The sequence below is a fragment of the Podarcis cretensis genome (genome assembly GCF_951804945.1).
Source record: "Podarcis cretensis genome assembly, chromosome: 5".
Classification (NCBI taxonomy): domain Eukaryota; kingdom Metazoa; phylum Chordata; class Lepidosauria; order Squamata; family Lacertidae; genus Podarcis; species Podarcis cretensis.
In genome coordinates, this window is record NC_137174.1 from 67,135,578 (window position 1) to 67,152,212 (window position 16,635).

At 44.3% G+C, this 16,635-nt stretch overlaps 1 protein-coding gene across 2 annotated transcripts in view; it reads right to left on the minus strand.

Annotated features, from left to right (window-relative positions):
• LOC307216053 (glypican-5-like) overlaps positions 1–16,635 on the minus strand; it is a 413,975-nt gene that overhangs the window by 238,591 nt on the left and 158,749 nt on the right. Inside the window, exons 4-6 of one of the 2 annotated variants that reach the window (XM_079975883.1) lie at positions 16,223–16,356; positions 12,765–12,824; positions 10,612–10,737 (exon numbers count right to left, since the gene is read on the minus strand). In XM_079975883.1, coding sequence (XP_079832009.1) covers positions 10,612–10,737; positions 12,765–12,824; positions 16,223–16,356 — 320 coding nt within the window. The remainder of the gene's footprint in view (positions 1–10,611; positions 10,738–12,764; positions 12,825–16,222; positions 16,357–16,635) is intronic. The other variant, XM_079975884.1, reaches the window with a different exon arrangement.

Consider the following 16,635-nt stretch of genomic DNA (forward strand, 5'->3'; position numbering starts at 1 on the left):
ATGGAATTTGTTTTTTGTAGTCTGAACTATTTTTATTGCAACCTGAATTGTATCTTTGCATTTTATGATTTGCCTGTAAGTTGCTTTGAGAATTATTGATAGAGAAAAGTGAGGTATGATTCCCCACCCCAGCTCCCCAAAATAAATGTCATGTACAGCTCACAGCCCAGCACAGGAAATATTCAGAGAAACTTTCACCATCCATTTAACTATTTGTGATAAATAGTGCAAAGGTCTTGCTGCACCCCAAACATATGCAAATCTCAGTGCAATATGTTTCTTTAAAAACTGATCACCTTTCAAATATTATGGCTGATAAAAAAGGCAAAATGCTAGGTGGGCATATGAGGAGAGACCATAGCTTAGCAGTAGTACACAAATTCTACATGCAGAAGTTCTTGGAATCTGCAGTTCAAAGAATCAGGCAGAAAGTGATAGGAAAAGCACCTGCCCAACACAATACTGAGCTAGATGAACACATTTCCTAAGTTTTTTAAAATGCAAGCATGAAGGTAACGTATCTTCCCAGTGTTTATGTTCAGCAGTAGACGAGCAAAATTTCCCAAAAGAGATTGCCATTTAATACGATACGAAGAGAATCACAAATAAGATGCAAACAGAATCACAAATAACCATTTTGAACTAAACATGAACATAGGTGCTTATAATAATACAAAGGGAGGTGGGATTCAACAAATATTCTCAAAGACAAAAAGTTTCAGGCAAAATACAAGTGCCGAAAGAAGCCCAACCACAGGCAGATCGCACAGCTGTTAAATTGCGATCAGCAACACTTGAGCAGCTTGCTCACCCAAAGCAATTTCCTTGTGGGCTAGTAACAACATCACAACTGGCAACAGAACTTGCTCAAAGGAGAGATGAGACTGAAGGGGAGGGGAGGGAAAGAGAATTATGCATTATCGCAGAGCCCAGGTGGCAAAGCTGACAGAAAAATAGCTCTAAAGACCTGAGGATATCCATGCCCGGATGCAGTGCTTTTTTTCTGTGGATACTTAGGGCTACACGGAACAAGCACCTTCCCCCCCAAAAATAAATGTTAAAATTGTGGCACTTACTGTAACAACTTCATGGTGAGTACTTGCACCTCGAAACCAGCAACCTACACTATGCCACTATGTGGCAGTACCCTCGCATATACAGTGGTACCTTGGGTTACAGACGCTTCAGGTTACAGACTCCGCTAACCCAGAAATAGTACCTCATGTTAAGAACTTTACTTCAGGATGAGAACAGAAATCATGTGGCGGCGGCACGGGAGGCCCCATTAGCTAACGTGGTACCTCAGGTTAAGAACGGACCTCCGGAACGAATTAAGTTCTTAACCCGAGGTACCACTGTACCATTTCTACCATTTAAAATTAGCCACAGTTCCAGGGCTAGATTAAGACCTTTAGAGGTCCTAAGCACTTACCATATATATCTAATTCAAAACATAAACAAGAAGAAACCGTAAAAGCATTATTTTTTGAAATGAAATGAAACCTACAGTACAATGGGAAATGTTTATTTTTGCATACTACCACTTTATTACTATTTGGATTTTTCCCCCTCCTTTTTCTAATTTCTGTGATGCCCCCCTTCCATCCCTGTGCTTATTTTGCTTAATGGTTAATCCAGTCCTGCACAGTTCCACATCTCCAGAAGGTGGCAGGAGCTCAGCCATACAGCCTTGATGAGGGAGCCTGTTGTGGAGGTGCCTGGTTGCACCGCTCTCAGAATTTTGCGCCTGGGGCCACTGCCCCTCTGGCCTTGCCATGCTACACCACCGCTGCCACAAATTCCATTGCATGACATTGCAATGAAAAAATCCCACAACAGGATTGCAAATAGATTCCCCCCGCTGGAAATAATTAACATGGAAATGAGACCAAACTACGAAAAGATCACATAAATTGCAAAAATTCACAGGTAAGGAAATGTCAGGAAGACAGAATGAAGTACCATCTGAATGCAACCCTTAACTATCTTGGCAGGTACTCAGATTCCTGTACTCAAATTCAATAAAGGACTCTCCTGTGTGGGTGTCTGGGGGCCCTGCTCTTGCCGCTTACCATCTACCTGGCCCAGGGAGGGGCCTGAAGCCTCACAGGGACTGCTGCGCTCTGCTGCCCAGAAGGACTCTCCTGTGTGAGTGCCTGAGGGCCCTGCTCCTTCCTGCCACATACCACCTGGCCCAGGGCAGGGCTTGAAGCCTCACAGGGACTGCTGCGCTCTGCTGCCCAGGAGGACTCTCCTGTGTGAGTGCCTGAGGGCCCTGCTCCTTCCTGCCACTCACCATCTGGCCTGGGGCGGGGCCTGAAGCCCCATAAGGACTGCTGTGCTCTGCTGCCCAGGAGGACTCTCCTGTGTGAGTGTCTGAGGGCCCTGCTCCTTCCTGCCACTTACCACCTGGCCCAGGGCAGGGCCTGAGGGGCCTCACTAGGACAGTTGCTGTTACTGCTGGAGGGGTGCTGAGTGCTTTTAAAATGTTTTTAAAAAATTTCTTTTGCATTTTTTGTATGTGGGGGGTGGGGGTGGGATGGATGTTTATTGGGCCTGGGAATTTATTTGATTGTATCGTTTTGTAATTTTTACTGTTTTTTGTTTGTATTGTTTTATTGGGTTTTTTTTTTTTTAGGTGTTATTTTGTTCTTAAGGGGAGGGGCCAGGGCTGCCGGGGAGTAGGTCCCAGCCAACAAAATGGCTGGGGCATGTTCCACAGGGGGGGGGGGATTGCACTGGGACAACCGATCTCAGTGATCACGGGTAGGAGGAGGAGTTACGCTAAGACCAGACCATGTCATTACAGAGGAGGCAGGTTTAGTCATTGTCTGAAGACTATCCCTGCTTCTGGGTCTGGTCCTGACCGGATGGATACTAGAATCAGCAAGGGATACCCACATGACCTGAAAGTGTTGCTGTGCAATGCCAGGTCAATGATTCATAAGACCACTGCCATCCATGACTTGATCATGGATGGAGGACTTGACCTGGCATGTGTAACAGAGACTTGGTTGGATGAAGCAGATGGGCCTGTCCTTGCCGCTGCTTGTCCACCAGGTTTCTCTTATGCACAGCAACCCAGGTCATGTGGGCGGGGAGGGGGGGTTGCAGTGATTTTTAGGAAGTCATTAGTTTGCACCAGGCGTCCTATTGGGAAGACCCAATTTTCCGAGTGCATGTTCTGGAAGCTGGGCAATAGGGGCAGTACAGGATTCCTTTTGGTGTACCAACCTCCCCGCTGCACCAAGGATTCCCTGCCCGAGCTGCTTCAGGTTGTGGCGGATGTTCTCCTGGAGACACCTAGCTTGGTTGTCCTAGGGGATTTTAACATCCATGCCGACACGACCTTACAAGGGGCTGCTCGGGACTTCGTGGAAAGCATGGCCTCCATGGGGCTGTCCCTGAATAAGTCTGGCCCAACCCATAGCCGCGGACATGCCTTGGACCTGATGTTTACCTCTATGGATGTTGGTGATCTGACACTAAGTAAAAGCGAAACAAAAGAAGTGCCATGGTCAGATCACTTCCTGGTGCAACTGGACTTCTCTGCGACCCATCCCCTCTGCAGGGAGGTGGGACCGATTCGGATGGTCCACCCCCGCCACTTAATGGATCCAAATGGTTTCCAGAGAGTGGTAGGGGATGCTTTATCCCATGTTGATGGCCTTTCAGCCGATTCCCTGGTGGCCCGCTGGAATGTGGAGTTAACCAGGGCTATTGACTGTTTGGCTCCGAAGCGCCCTCTCCGACTTCATGGAGCCCGGGCAGCCCCGTGGTTTTCCATGGATCTGAGGGCAATGAAACAATCGTTGAGACGGCTAGAGCGCCAGTGGCGGATAACTCATTCCGAATCTGACCGGACACAGGTTAGAGCTCAACGTCGAGCCTACCAAGTGGCGATAGCGACAGTGAAGAAGACTTTCTTCGCCGCCTCTATTGCATCTGCAGAAAACAGCAGCAGGAGACTTTTTCAGGTGGTTCACAATTTAGCAGAACCACCTGCGACATCGGTGCCCAGTACTGCCTTGGTCGCACTGGTTGATGATCTCCGGCGGGCTAGGGACAGAGGTGAGAGCTGTTTCCTAGTTCTGCTGGATCTCTCAGCGGCGTTTGATACCATCGACCATAACATCCTTCTAGACCGTCTTGAGGGGCTGGGAGTTGGGGGCACTGTCATACAGTGGTTCTGCTCCTTCCTCCTGGGCCGTGTTCAGAAAGTGGTGGTGGCGGCTAACAGATTGAGGTTGAATCCTGACAAGACAGAAGTACTGTTTTTGGGGGACAGGAGGCGGGCAGGTGTGGAGGATTCCCTGGTCCTGAATGGGGTAACTGTGCCCCTGAAGGACCAGGTGCGCAGCCTGGGAGTCATTTTGGACTCACAGCTGTCCATGGAGGCACAGGTCAAATCTGTATCCAGGGCAGCTGTTTACCAGCTTCATCTGGTACATAGGCTGAGACCCTATCTGTCTGCGGACTGTCTCGCCAGAGTGGTGCATGCTCTGGTTATCTCCCGCTTGGACTACTGCAATGCGCTCTACGTGGGGCTACCTTTGAAGGTGACCCGGAAAGTACAACTAATCCAGAACGCGGCAGCTAGACTGATGACTGGGAGCGGCCGCCGAGACCATATAACACCGGTCTTGAAAGACCTACATTGGCTCCCAGTGCGTTTCCGAGCACAATTCAAAGTGTTGGTGCTGACCTTTAAAGCCCTAAACGGCCTTGGTCCAGTATACCTGAAGGAGCGTCTCCTCCCCCATCGTTCTGCCCGGACACTGAGGTCCAGCTCCGAGGGCCTTCTGGCGGTTCCCTCACTGCGAGAGGCCAAGTTACAGGGAACCAGGCAGAGGGCCTTCTCGGTAGTGGCGCCCGCCCTGTGGAACGCCCTCCCATCAGATGTCAAAGCGATAAACAACTACCTGACATTCAGAAGACATCTGAAGGCAGCCCTGTTCAGGGAAGTTTTTAATGTGTGACATTTAAGTGTACTTTTCATCTTTGTTGGAAGCCGCCCAGAGTGGCTGGGGAAACCCAGCCAGATGGGCGGGGTACAAATAATATATTATTATTATTATTATTATTATTAAGCAGATCGAGAAGCTCTGCACATTTACTCACAATCTGAAAGTCAGTTTCCCACACACAGATGAGTCTCTGAGGTGACCCCCCTTCTCTTTGCTCCAGGTATGGAGGGTCCTTGGGAAAGCGTCCTTGGGTTGGACTTCCTTCTCCATTGGTGGGCCTTGATGAACTTCCTGTCAGTGGTGGGTGGAAGCAGCAGAGTGATGGGCAGCTGCGAGCCACCGTTTAAATTTCCCACAATGCCCTGGAACACATTGCATCAGGAGCATTTTGCACGAATGAAAATGCTGTCTCCCAGATTCAGCTGTTGAGGGTTTTTATTTTAAGGGACACCCAGGGAAGGTATCAGTTGAGGGCCCTGGCAGCTGCCTGAAGAGAACCAGCACACTGATGTGGAGCCTATTTGCACATCAAGACAACAGTATTTCTGCATGAAAAACAGTCATTTCAGACTGTGAACACCATGCATATCACACCCTTACACATACAACTCCCAGGGGCTTGGCAACTACACTTGTGGATTAAGAATGTAACATGGGTGAACAGGAGGAATCACTGCCAGGGTTTACATGCCCTCGTAGCATACAGCTGACTGAGCCCCAGATAGCTGAATAATCCACAGAAGCTGCTAGGTGGCATTGCACTACAGCAAAGGAAAGGCTCAGCAGGCTGCTGTTCTCCCCATATCCTCTACAGAGTGATGATTAAAGAACAAACCTCTTCTTTTGTTCTTTCATCCTTTGCAGGGTTTATTTGGAATTAAACATCTTGTTGGCATTGGCCCTGTTTCCTTCAATTCATTGCTGTTTCATTCAATTCACCAATGCCAGTCACCAGGGTAGCTTTCTCATTTCATTGAGCCGAGATAAGTCTAGTGCTGTTGTTTGGGTTGTGCAGGCATAAAATGTAACTGTAGTCAGGTTTTTAATTTAGATCTGGGTGCCCTTTCAACAGCTAAAGCCGTTCCTTGGCTTCAATTAGCTAATGAGGCTTTTGCCGTCATGACTCAGCTTCTGAGTTGCAGCAGGCAACTGGCAGAAATAGCAAAGGTGGGTTGTACCTGCCCACATTCATCCTGAAAAAGGGCCATTGAGGAAAAAATGGGATGCAGTGCAGGGAAATTGTTCTTAGGATCTATTGTGGGGAGCTGGAATTCAGAGTACAGGGGAAACACCTATCCAGCGGTACCTCTGGATACGAACGGGATCCGTTCTGGAGCCCCGTTTGCATCCTGAAGTAAACGTAAGACGTGACTGCGCGTCTGCACATGCTCGGGTCGCGTTTCGCCACTTCCGCAAATGACATCATTTTGAGCGTCTGCACATGTGCGAGCGGCGAAACCCGGAAGTAATGCGCTCCGTTACTTTCGGGTCACCACAGAGCACAACCCGAAAATACTTAACTTGAAGCTACTTCAACCCGAGGTATGACTGTATCTGTTATTAAATCACATGGCAAACACACTTGAATTTCTCCCCATTCATTTCACCATTTATAACTTGATATTTTGCTCCATGTAGCAGGAACCCTTAAACCTGACTGAGGTTCTGTGCTGATATACATAGATGTCAACTTTTCCCTTTTCTTGCGAGGAATCCTATTCAGAATAAGGGAATTTCCCTTAAAAAGGGGAAACGTTGACAGCTATGCTGATATATGTGTCAAAAACCCAGACCTAGAGCAGCCATCCCCTTCTTATATTTGCTTTGGATGGGTTTTGCACAAGCATAAATGTTTGCATGGTGCCAGAAACAGACTACCTCACAGCACAATAATTTATTAGATTTACATCCTGCCTTCCAATGTGACATACGGAGTAAACATTTTCCTGCACAAAAAGAACTCATGATGCATATTTAAGTGCCCAGTTTTCTTTTTGAAACCCCAAAAAAGTTTGGGACAAAACAATATCCCAATCAATGTATCCATTTTTTGTCACTGGGGTGCTTTTCGTCCCAGTCAATGTTAACGTATTCCATTAGGTTTTATATTTTATTTCTTTAAAGGGGGGAATTTTCTGCATTTGTGTGCCTTCTTTGGAAGATATTCGCTAGCTGTGCAAATTTTGCTTTTCAGATGACCAATAACTATTTGTAAGAGAGGAAGACTATAGGATGCATTTTAAAATTGCTTCATCCCAGCAAGATTGTGCTTGGTTTTTAATGTGCTGTTTACTTTGAAAACATTTTGATGACCATGGCAAACTAGAAACATTCAAAATACATTCCATGTTCCTCTCCCCCCCCCCTTACAATCCACTGTGTCTTGGTTTCTGAGGTAATGTATGCTGTAGGCTCAAGGAAACCACAATAATTCCTACAGCTGCACTCCTCCCTTTGATTTTGACATCAAACTTAATCAGCTCTTAAAAAAATAAAATCTCACAAACCCAAGCTATTGTTTTCATGTTATTCAAAAGTAGTTTTAAGATGATTCAGCTCCTAAGCATTCACATACCCTTCCCACGTAAAGTATGGGCCATGCAAAAGCAATTGGGCATCTCTATTGTGCTGTCATCAAAGTTCATTCAAAAATATTTGCCAGTGTCTGTATTGCACTGACTGATTGGACCTGGGAAACTATGCTCCCCCTAAGTGCCTCTTCCTAGCACATCTGGAGGTCATATACAACAGAGAAAAACTCAGAAGAGGGAACCCAACCATGCACTGAACACGGGTTGAGTTTATGGTGAAAATAAGATTTAAATCAAAGCCTACTCTAAGCCACAACACTACATTAAGCTCTCCTGCTTAAGGTAACAAGATCTAAACATTTAGAGTGGAAAAGGTTGAAATACAAACGTTCCTTCCCATAAACTCTGTATTTTTCTTTTAAATTATTACTATTATTATGGCTTCAAAACCAGTCTCCCAGCTGCTTCTTTCACAGTAGCAGCTGCCACTCCTGATTTAATACAAAATTCTAATTCAATACACGAATTTGTTCTGCAAAACTTAAACCACCCTATTTAATGACTGACATATTTTTATTATTTATAAATATTCTATCGTAATATTTAATGTCATGTTTATGTGGTGCATTATTTATAAAGTCTGCATTTGTTTTTCCTAAAGAGCTAAGTATCAATTAGTGGATGCCATAAATAAATATTACTCACCTTGCAGACAACTTCTTGAAATGCAAGAAGGGGTAGGGAAATTAAAACCAGGACCCTTGCCAGTGTGCATGCTTGAGGAATCTCAGGGCTGAGTTCACAAGCAACTCATCCAACCGGATTAACATGGATGATCTACTTTCTGATTCACTACAGTGGTACCTTGGGTTACAAACGCTTCAGGTTACAGACTCCGCTAACCCAGAAATAGTACCTCAGGTTAAGAACTTTGCTTCAGGGTGAGAACAGCGGGAGGCCCCATTAGCTAAAGTGGTACCTCAGGTTAAGAACAGTTTCAGGTTAAGAACAGACCTCTAGAACAAATTAAGTTCTTAACCAGAGGTACCACTGTATTGGATTCAGAATTACATCTACCAAATGCTACCAAACCCTCCACAGAGAATGCAGAAAACTGATGTTTTTTTAAGGGAGCAAAGGGTCCTCACGTTGCAAGCTTTGATTAAGCACTCACTGTGCAGAACATGTTCTAAAAGATGCCAAATCCCTCTAGTTCTCAGGTTAGGGCCCCAATCCAGATCAGTAGCTCAGTGCTGCTAATTTGTGAAAATAAGACCCTGCACTCAAATGCAGTACTACATAGCTAAGGTCACGCATAGCTTGGCCCAGACTGGACATTATTGGAGAAAGAATGGTGGACTAGATACCCCTTGGGTCAGATTCAATCTATATGGGCTCTTTATACAGTCCTATCCCCCTCATTTTTTTCAGTGTTGGCTTTGCCTGAAACATGCTGAGTATATTGTTTTCAGTGCTTTTTCACTAGGTGTCACTTTAGTGCTACTTGGATAGCTGACAACACTAAAGCAGCGGTATTTGATAACCTTGAACCCTAAAAGCAACTCTTCACAGATCCTCTAGCAGCATTCCCTCCAGATGTTTCACAGGAGATAATGGGCTGATCCAGGATAATTTAGAGCACAATCGTGTAATTTATAGTACAATCCTGTTATCCAGTCAGCATCTTTACAGCAGAGGTGAGAAACCCCAAGTCTGGGGCCAATTGTGTCATCAAACCCTTACTATCTGGCTCATGGGCAGCAGCATAGCGTTGTTTGCTGGTGCCCGGGGTGTTTGCCTGGCAGGGCAGGGTGTGGAGTGTGAACAGAACCCACTGTATTAGCTTAGCCCTTGCCACCCACGCTGCTGGGCAAATGCATACAGAGGGTTCATGGGGCCTGCTGTGCCGCCTGCCCACCCACCCATGCAGGAAAGAGCCTGGATGGCCACTGCAGCCCATGGCGGCTGAATCTCCTCAATGCTGGTTGGGTGGACATTCAGCAACGGGGTCAGGGGCATGGCAACATGGCCAGACCAGGTTCTGGGGTCCAGAGACCCTTGGCAGTAGGCAAGGTGGAATGTGGATCCCTGCTTTTGTACCCCCTCAAAATTGTGCCCCTGGGCCCCCCATTACACCCCTCCTCATAGGACTCTCCACGTGCCATACCCCATCTCCCTAGGCTACAACTCACAAACCCTGCTCTGCACCATCCTTGAGAGCTTTTGCTCAGACAGAACAGGTCCTTGGACTCTCCCTTGCCTGGATGGAGGCATATGTTTTTGCATAAACCTCTGACTTTTGCATGGCTGGAAGGTAGCTTACTGTACAAAAGAATCAATTGTGCCACCTTTAATCATTTGTTTTTAATCAAAATGCCTCAGCGAAATGCATCCCATCTCACTCTCCCCCAGCCAAATCACTTTTCATGAAAGAGACTTTTCTCTTGGTGAGATGAAGCTTCCTGCTAAGGTGAAAAGAACAATAAACGAATCTGCAGCAAACAAGCCTGCAAAGAATTCCTTAAGGATCTGTAAACAGAACACACAGCAAGAAAGCACACATAGAGAGTGCCAAGTACGAAGACTCAAAAGCTTTCCCCGCTGCGATGCCATCAGGGACAGAGATGATCTTTGCAAAAGTTGTGAAGGTCGCATAGTGTTTGCTACATTTATGTGGCTTATTTTATTGTGTTGGTGCAGATTTGGAATCACACCAAGTCAAGAACAGATTCAGCATGAACTTTCAAGACACAGTAATCATCCAGGTTGTTTTGTCCTACTCAGTGCCAGTACAGACACAGCATGACCTCTCAACTAGGGATAAGGCCTGGGGTATCATGCTTGCTCCTCCAGAAGAGCACCAAGCATCTGAGTGAGCAGCTGGTTGAGGCCCTGTCACTCAGCAGGGTCCATCTGCCCTGGGTTCTTGCTTTAAAAATAAATAAATCAGGGCTGACTCTACATTGGGGAAGTGCAGGTTGAATGTTGCTGACATTCAACCACCCAATTCTGTGTAGATCACAGAACTGGGTTTTGTCCCAGTCCAGTAAGAAACAATCAGTATTAGGAAACAAATTCCCTCCATCGTGTCCACTCAGAGAAAGAACAGTTACCTTTCTACAACATCCTCTCCATTCCAGCAAGTCGAACTGTCTTTCATCACAAGATCACCATCACAGAGTCTTTCAGTTAAAGAGGCATAGATTGTTCTGGATCGTTTCATGTAGTTGATGAATTCCCTAGAAATGAAAAACATAACATTTGCAATGCAACACCAACAGGAGCACATTTAACATTCTAGGCAACTTCGTAATCTTAATCCGATGTTCATTCTTAAACTTCTGCCCAGCTCTAACTATTCTACTGAGTTAGCAATACATGAGCAAACACATGTACTGAAATCCCAAAGGGTCATTCTTGTATGAATAGCATCTTGGTATGTGTGTAAAAGAGAGAAGTGGCAAAGCAGAGGAGAACATGATGCCTTCCCTTCCCTACCACTTTCCCCATTGAAAAGTTCCTGCTTCAAGTCAATTTCCTCAGTCACCAAGTTCCAAACCAAACCTTCCCCATTTTCAAGTGTGTCCTGGAGAACACAGAAAAGACCCAGGTGGTGGTTACAGCAAGGTTTTTGCCTTTGGAATGGATCATATTTCTGCTGAAGAGCCATCCAATGAAATTCTAAGAGTAGAGTCTAGTCTAGATTTGTATAAGATACCACCTATCAAAAATTCAGGCATCCTAGTACTTCCTTCATTTAAATTATGGTGTCCCAAACTTGGATCTCCAGCTGTTTTGGGATTACATCCCTAGCTAGCAGGACCAGTGGTCAAGGATGACGGGGATTGTAGTCCAAAAACAGTTGGAGACCCAAGTTTGAGAAACCCTGATTTTAATTCTAACATCAAGGAGAGAAACAACTGAGTAACAGTTGCTGGAAACTTCAGGAGGAAAGAGTCCTCTTGGCCACTGTGAGAACAGGATGCTGGACTAAATGGGCCATTGACCTGGTGTCACAGAGCCAGCAGGGAAGGCTCCAGAGTTGGAGGAGGGGGAGAACGGGGAGCCAGTAGAAGAGGCAGGACTGAGAGAGGGGTGGAGCGGAAGGGGAGGCCACTCAGGTGGAGGCAAGTCTACCTGATGTTAGAGAACAGCAACACCCCTCTACCAGCTCAGGCATGGAGGGAGAAGGAACACCAGTTCCATCAGCCCAGGATAGGAGGGGGTTAAAACGCAGAGAACAATGCAGACATTTGGGATTGTCCAAGCTGCTTTGCTGGAGGAGGAGCAGGAAGTTCCCACTCCGGGGATCTGCTAGGGACGATTCGGACGCTTGAAGCGATGCTCTGTACCTTGTAAATAGTGTACAATAAAAACTGTAAATACAACTCTGATGGAGCAGGGGGATTTATTGCAAAGGGCTCACCAAACCATCACACCTGGTCTAACAGTTTTAAATATTATTATGTAACTGACTATTTCCAGAACACAAAGTCCTAGGTATTTTCCAGACACCTAGCCCTTACCATGGAGACAATAGCATTCTTAGCATACAGAGGATGATCCAGTCTCTGTGTGCCTCAAACTCACCATAGCTGCAAGAGGATTTCCATACCACTGACCTCATCCTGAGCCACTCTCCCTCCCTACAGGTCCAGGTGCAAGAACTACTGGACACATAGGAGGAGGAGTTGGATCATGCACACAAGTGCAATTATTGCATTTTCTCCAGATACAGATAAAAGGCCAATTCTAGCTTAGGAGTGGCGAGCAAAAGTGAGATTTTAGTAGTGAAAAGTCTGCATGTTAGGATAGGAATGTATAAACTCCCTTTTAATACTGAACACAAAATTGAAATGCATACTTTGTTTTGGAGAGTGATATATAAATTTTCAGTATAGAAACAAAAAGGCTTGACTGAAAAATATGATTGAAACTTCAGAAGCTAAGAAGTATTCAAATTTCATTGTCTATGTTACCCATTGTCTATAAAATAGAGCAAGGAGAACATTTTCTGGTATGTCTTTAAACAGTAGACACCTTATTTTAAAATGATATCTGAGCCAAAAGTTTCAGTATTTCCCCCCTCTTAATAACACGGTCCTTCTAGATGGTTGCATTTGAGTTAAGAAATTAATATTAGAGGCATTTTATGGTAATGCTGAACAAAACCTTGTACTCTTAAAATGAAAGCAAGAGCCTTGAGGTTTGGACAGCTCATTTAAAATGAAGAGACAAAAACATGTCAGCTTCTTTTCATTCTTACCGGGCCATTTTTTTCAAACTTCTGGATTTGTCATTCTTTGAAGCTTTCAGAGGCAGAGAACTGGAGTGGGCCAGGGAGAATAGTCAGAAGGCAGGGAGGAGGAGTGGGGAAGCAGGAATTCAGGCAAAGAAAGAAAAAGAAATGAGAAACAAAAAGTAATAAATTATTTGAAAGAAAAGATAATCAAGAACATGCACAGGATTAAACTAGAGAAGCACAAATGCAAATAAAAAAATATGCTCCAGCAAATAAAATATGCTCCAGCAAATAAAATATGCTTCAACCTATATATTAAAATATAATAATAAAGGCACAGTCCACTCACAGTTTAGTTCTGGGTAGATTGTGCTCTATGCTTGAGGATTTGAACTTTACTCTAAAACATGTTAAAAGAAATTTATTCTTTTTTTTTTTTAAATGGATACTATTACAAAATGAAGGTTCAAAATGCTGAAAATAAATCTCCTGAATTTATCTCCAAATGTCACATTAAGAAAAGTTATTGCATACATGTGAGAACAGAGCAGGACAAATGATTTGTAGATGAGAAGAAGCACATGTGAAAGTGCTTGAGATGGAAAAGCATTCCTTCTCAGGGGAACAAAACACTTATTTCCACAGGGAAAAGAAACAAAGAAAAGATCATTGCCCCTTCAGGGATATTGGAAGGGTAGGGTTAAGAGACTAAATAAATCCATATCTGCTTGTTTTAGTTTACATCCTTTGCGAAGTGATGTAGCTCAGTGGAAGAGAACCTGCTTTGTATGCAAAAGGTCCCGGGTTCATTCCCAGGTGTACCCAGGTGAATTTTTGGAGAAAATATCTCTGTCTGAAACCTTGGAGAACCCCTACCCATCTCTGTAGACAATACTGAAGCAGATTGACCAATGTTTGTATATGTCCCTTATATTCCTATGAAATCCCTATAAAGGAGTTTGGATTCGATATCCTGCTTTATCACTACCCTAAGGAGTCTCAAAGCGGCTAACATTCTCCTTCCCCCTTCCTCCCTCACAACAAACACTCTGTGAGGTGAGTGGGGCTGAGAGACTTCAGAGAAGTGTGACTGGCCCAAGGTCACCCAGCAGCTGCATGTGAAGGAGTGGGGAAGCGAACCTGGTTCACCAGATTATGAGTCTACCGCTCTTAACCACTACACCACACTGGCTCTTAAGGGCTTCATTTGAGTTACAAGAACCTTCCTGAAACTTTAGATCACTGACATATTTTAACTCAGAAGGTCCTATGGGAAATCTTATGAAATGTGCTCTATTTTAAACTTAAAGAATATAAGGACATACACTAGACTATTACAAACACCCACAACAGGTAGTAGAAATACAGTAAAATCTTGACATCATATTACCTCAGCTGTTTCCTTCTCCAATTAAAGTGCCAACGGCTCTGCTTTTAAACAAAGTGCATTTACAGACTGTGTTTAGTAGCAGAATTTATTAATGTGGATCCCAGATAGGATAGCCAATACCATCTATATGTAGGCTCCTTGTATGAGCGACTGCTCCTGCGATCCTAAAATGTTTCAGTACTGCTCATTTTGAGACTTCCAAGTTTAAAGAAAATTGTATTTCCAGGGTCCGTTCATTTCTGAGTTGTGTTTGGTAAAGAAAAACAAAAGAATACCACTAACATCTGCTGAATAGGCATAGCATCGCATGTACATGCAGAGATAAGAAGAACTGAAATACCATGCAGTTTTTGAGCAAGCTTTAGTCATGCCAGCGTCATCCACAGAGAAACAAGTTTCACAAAGTTCAAAAGATATGGGAAGAGGAAAATAAATTTAGATGGCGATAAAACAGAACACCATTACTTTGAGCAAACATCAGCTACAGGAAACAGAGTGGGGGGGGGAATGGGGTGGAAGGAAGAAATGCTTACCAATCTGGAACAGATTACATCACAATCTTGGTAGAAAAAGAAGGCTGTTCTAATATTTTATTCTATAGCTGTATGCTGGTCACCAGTTAGTCATTAGGACTGCCTACAGCGTCGGCTGACTTCAGCCCCAAATGGAATTTGTAGCTGCTCAACTACTTTATGTTACTCTAGATCTTGAACTTGCAAATGAACATTCACAAGAGTTCCTTGCATCAAAAGGGAACTACTTACAGAAACTTTGCAATAAAGAACATCATGTTGCTTGTTAAGGTATCTGAAGTTGGTTGGAGTGTATTGGTCTAATAAGCTACAAATTAACACCTGAATTTCTGCACATTATTAACTCAGATGGGTCTGATTCAGAGTTAGAATGAAGTAAGGCTGCTCACATGGGCTTTAACTGGTATACTGGTAATGGATATATTATTTCCTCCAAACAGCTGAAGAACAATTTATTGTGTATTCAGGTATTCTTTTATCTGCTTGAACGCTAGAGACAAATAAGGCGTTTTGGTGCAGATTATATTGCTCTGCTCAGAAAATTCATATGACTACTTCTGGATTCTCTTATGGGTTAAATTAACCTGTTATGGAATAACAAAAAAACATAATAGGGGACCAGAGAATCTGCCTTATGTCTCAATTAATCAACTCTTTCCATTAGTGGACAAGACAGCAGAACTCAGCTCTAGGAATCATTGGATCCATCCCAACAATGGCATATGGGTAAATGCTTCTTGCTCACCAGCTATGATGTTAAAATTTGGCCATATACCGCTACAGGGCAAAACATAACCTGCTCTTTCTCTTCAGTTAGGTTGTGACAGTAAGCAAGTACACAAGGTAAAGGTAAAGGGACCCCTGACCGTTAAGTCCAGTCGTGGACAACTCTGGGGTTGCAGCGCTCATCTCCCTTTACTGGCTGAGGGAGCTGGCGTTTGTCTGCGTACAGCTTCTGGGTCATGTGGCCAGCATGACTAAGTCACTTCTGGCGAAACAGAGCAGTGCACGGAAACGCCATTTACCTTCCCGCCGGAGCAGTACCTATTTATCTACTTGCACTTCGACATGCTTTCAAACTCCTAGGTTGGCAGGAACTAGGCAGAGCAATGGGAGCTCACCTCATCCCGGGGATTCGAACTGCCGACCTTCTGATCGGCAAGCCCTAGGCTCAGTGGTTTAGACCACAGCGCAACCCGCTTCCAAAGTACATAATATTTACTAATACCACGAGTGTGGAACCTATAGCTCTCCAGAAGTTGTTGGCCTCCAATTTCCATCAGTCACAGCCAGTATGGTCCATGGTTAGGGATCATGGGAGTTGTAGCCCTCCATATGTTTTGAACTACAAGTTCCCCGTGTGCAAAATTGAAGCATTTAAATCTAGATTTCTAAATAGGACCAGTTTCATATAAACATGCTTAGTGAATATGTAATGGAAGTGAGTATTGGAAAGCCCAATTCTGGTTTCATAAGTTTTTTTCATTTTTTAAAAATGGTGCATTTTGGGAAAACTCCAGTTTCAAATTTATGAGGAAAAATTGTTGCATCAGGGTTACCTCCTTTTACTGCTTAGAGTATTTGAGTGTGTCATTGTCAGAGCCTGTGTCTCAGTTACTTCCTTTGCTTGAACTATGTTGTCTGGTAAAGTTCTCACTCCTTTTTCTTCAGGCTGTCCACACACTTTATCTACCTGCAATAAAACGGAGGGAGAGAAAATGATTACACGATAAGAACTAGCAGGCATGCTTAGCATCAAAGCTCCAACGGTGGAGAACCTACATGAGAAGGACCATGGGATGGAGATGGAGTATCAGGATAGCCATGCATTTGTTCAATTGCGTATTTACATGCATTATCTCTATGTGTTGTCCATATGAGAACACACATCCACCTGTGGTTTGTCTGCAACAAAAAAACAAGCACTTGCATGGGGCATGTGCAATGTAGGAATTGCAAGAGGCAATGAATG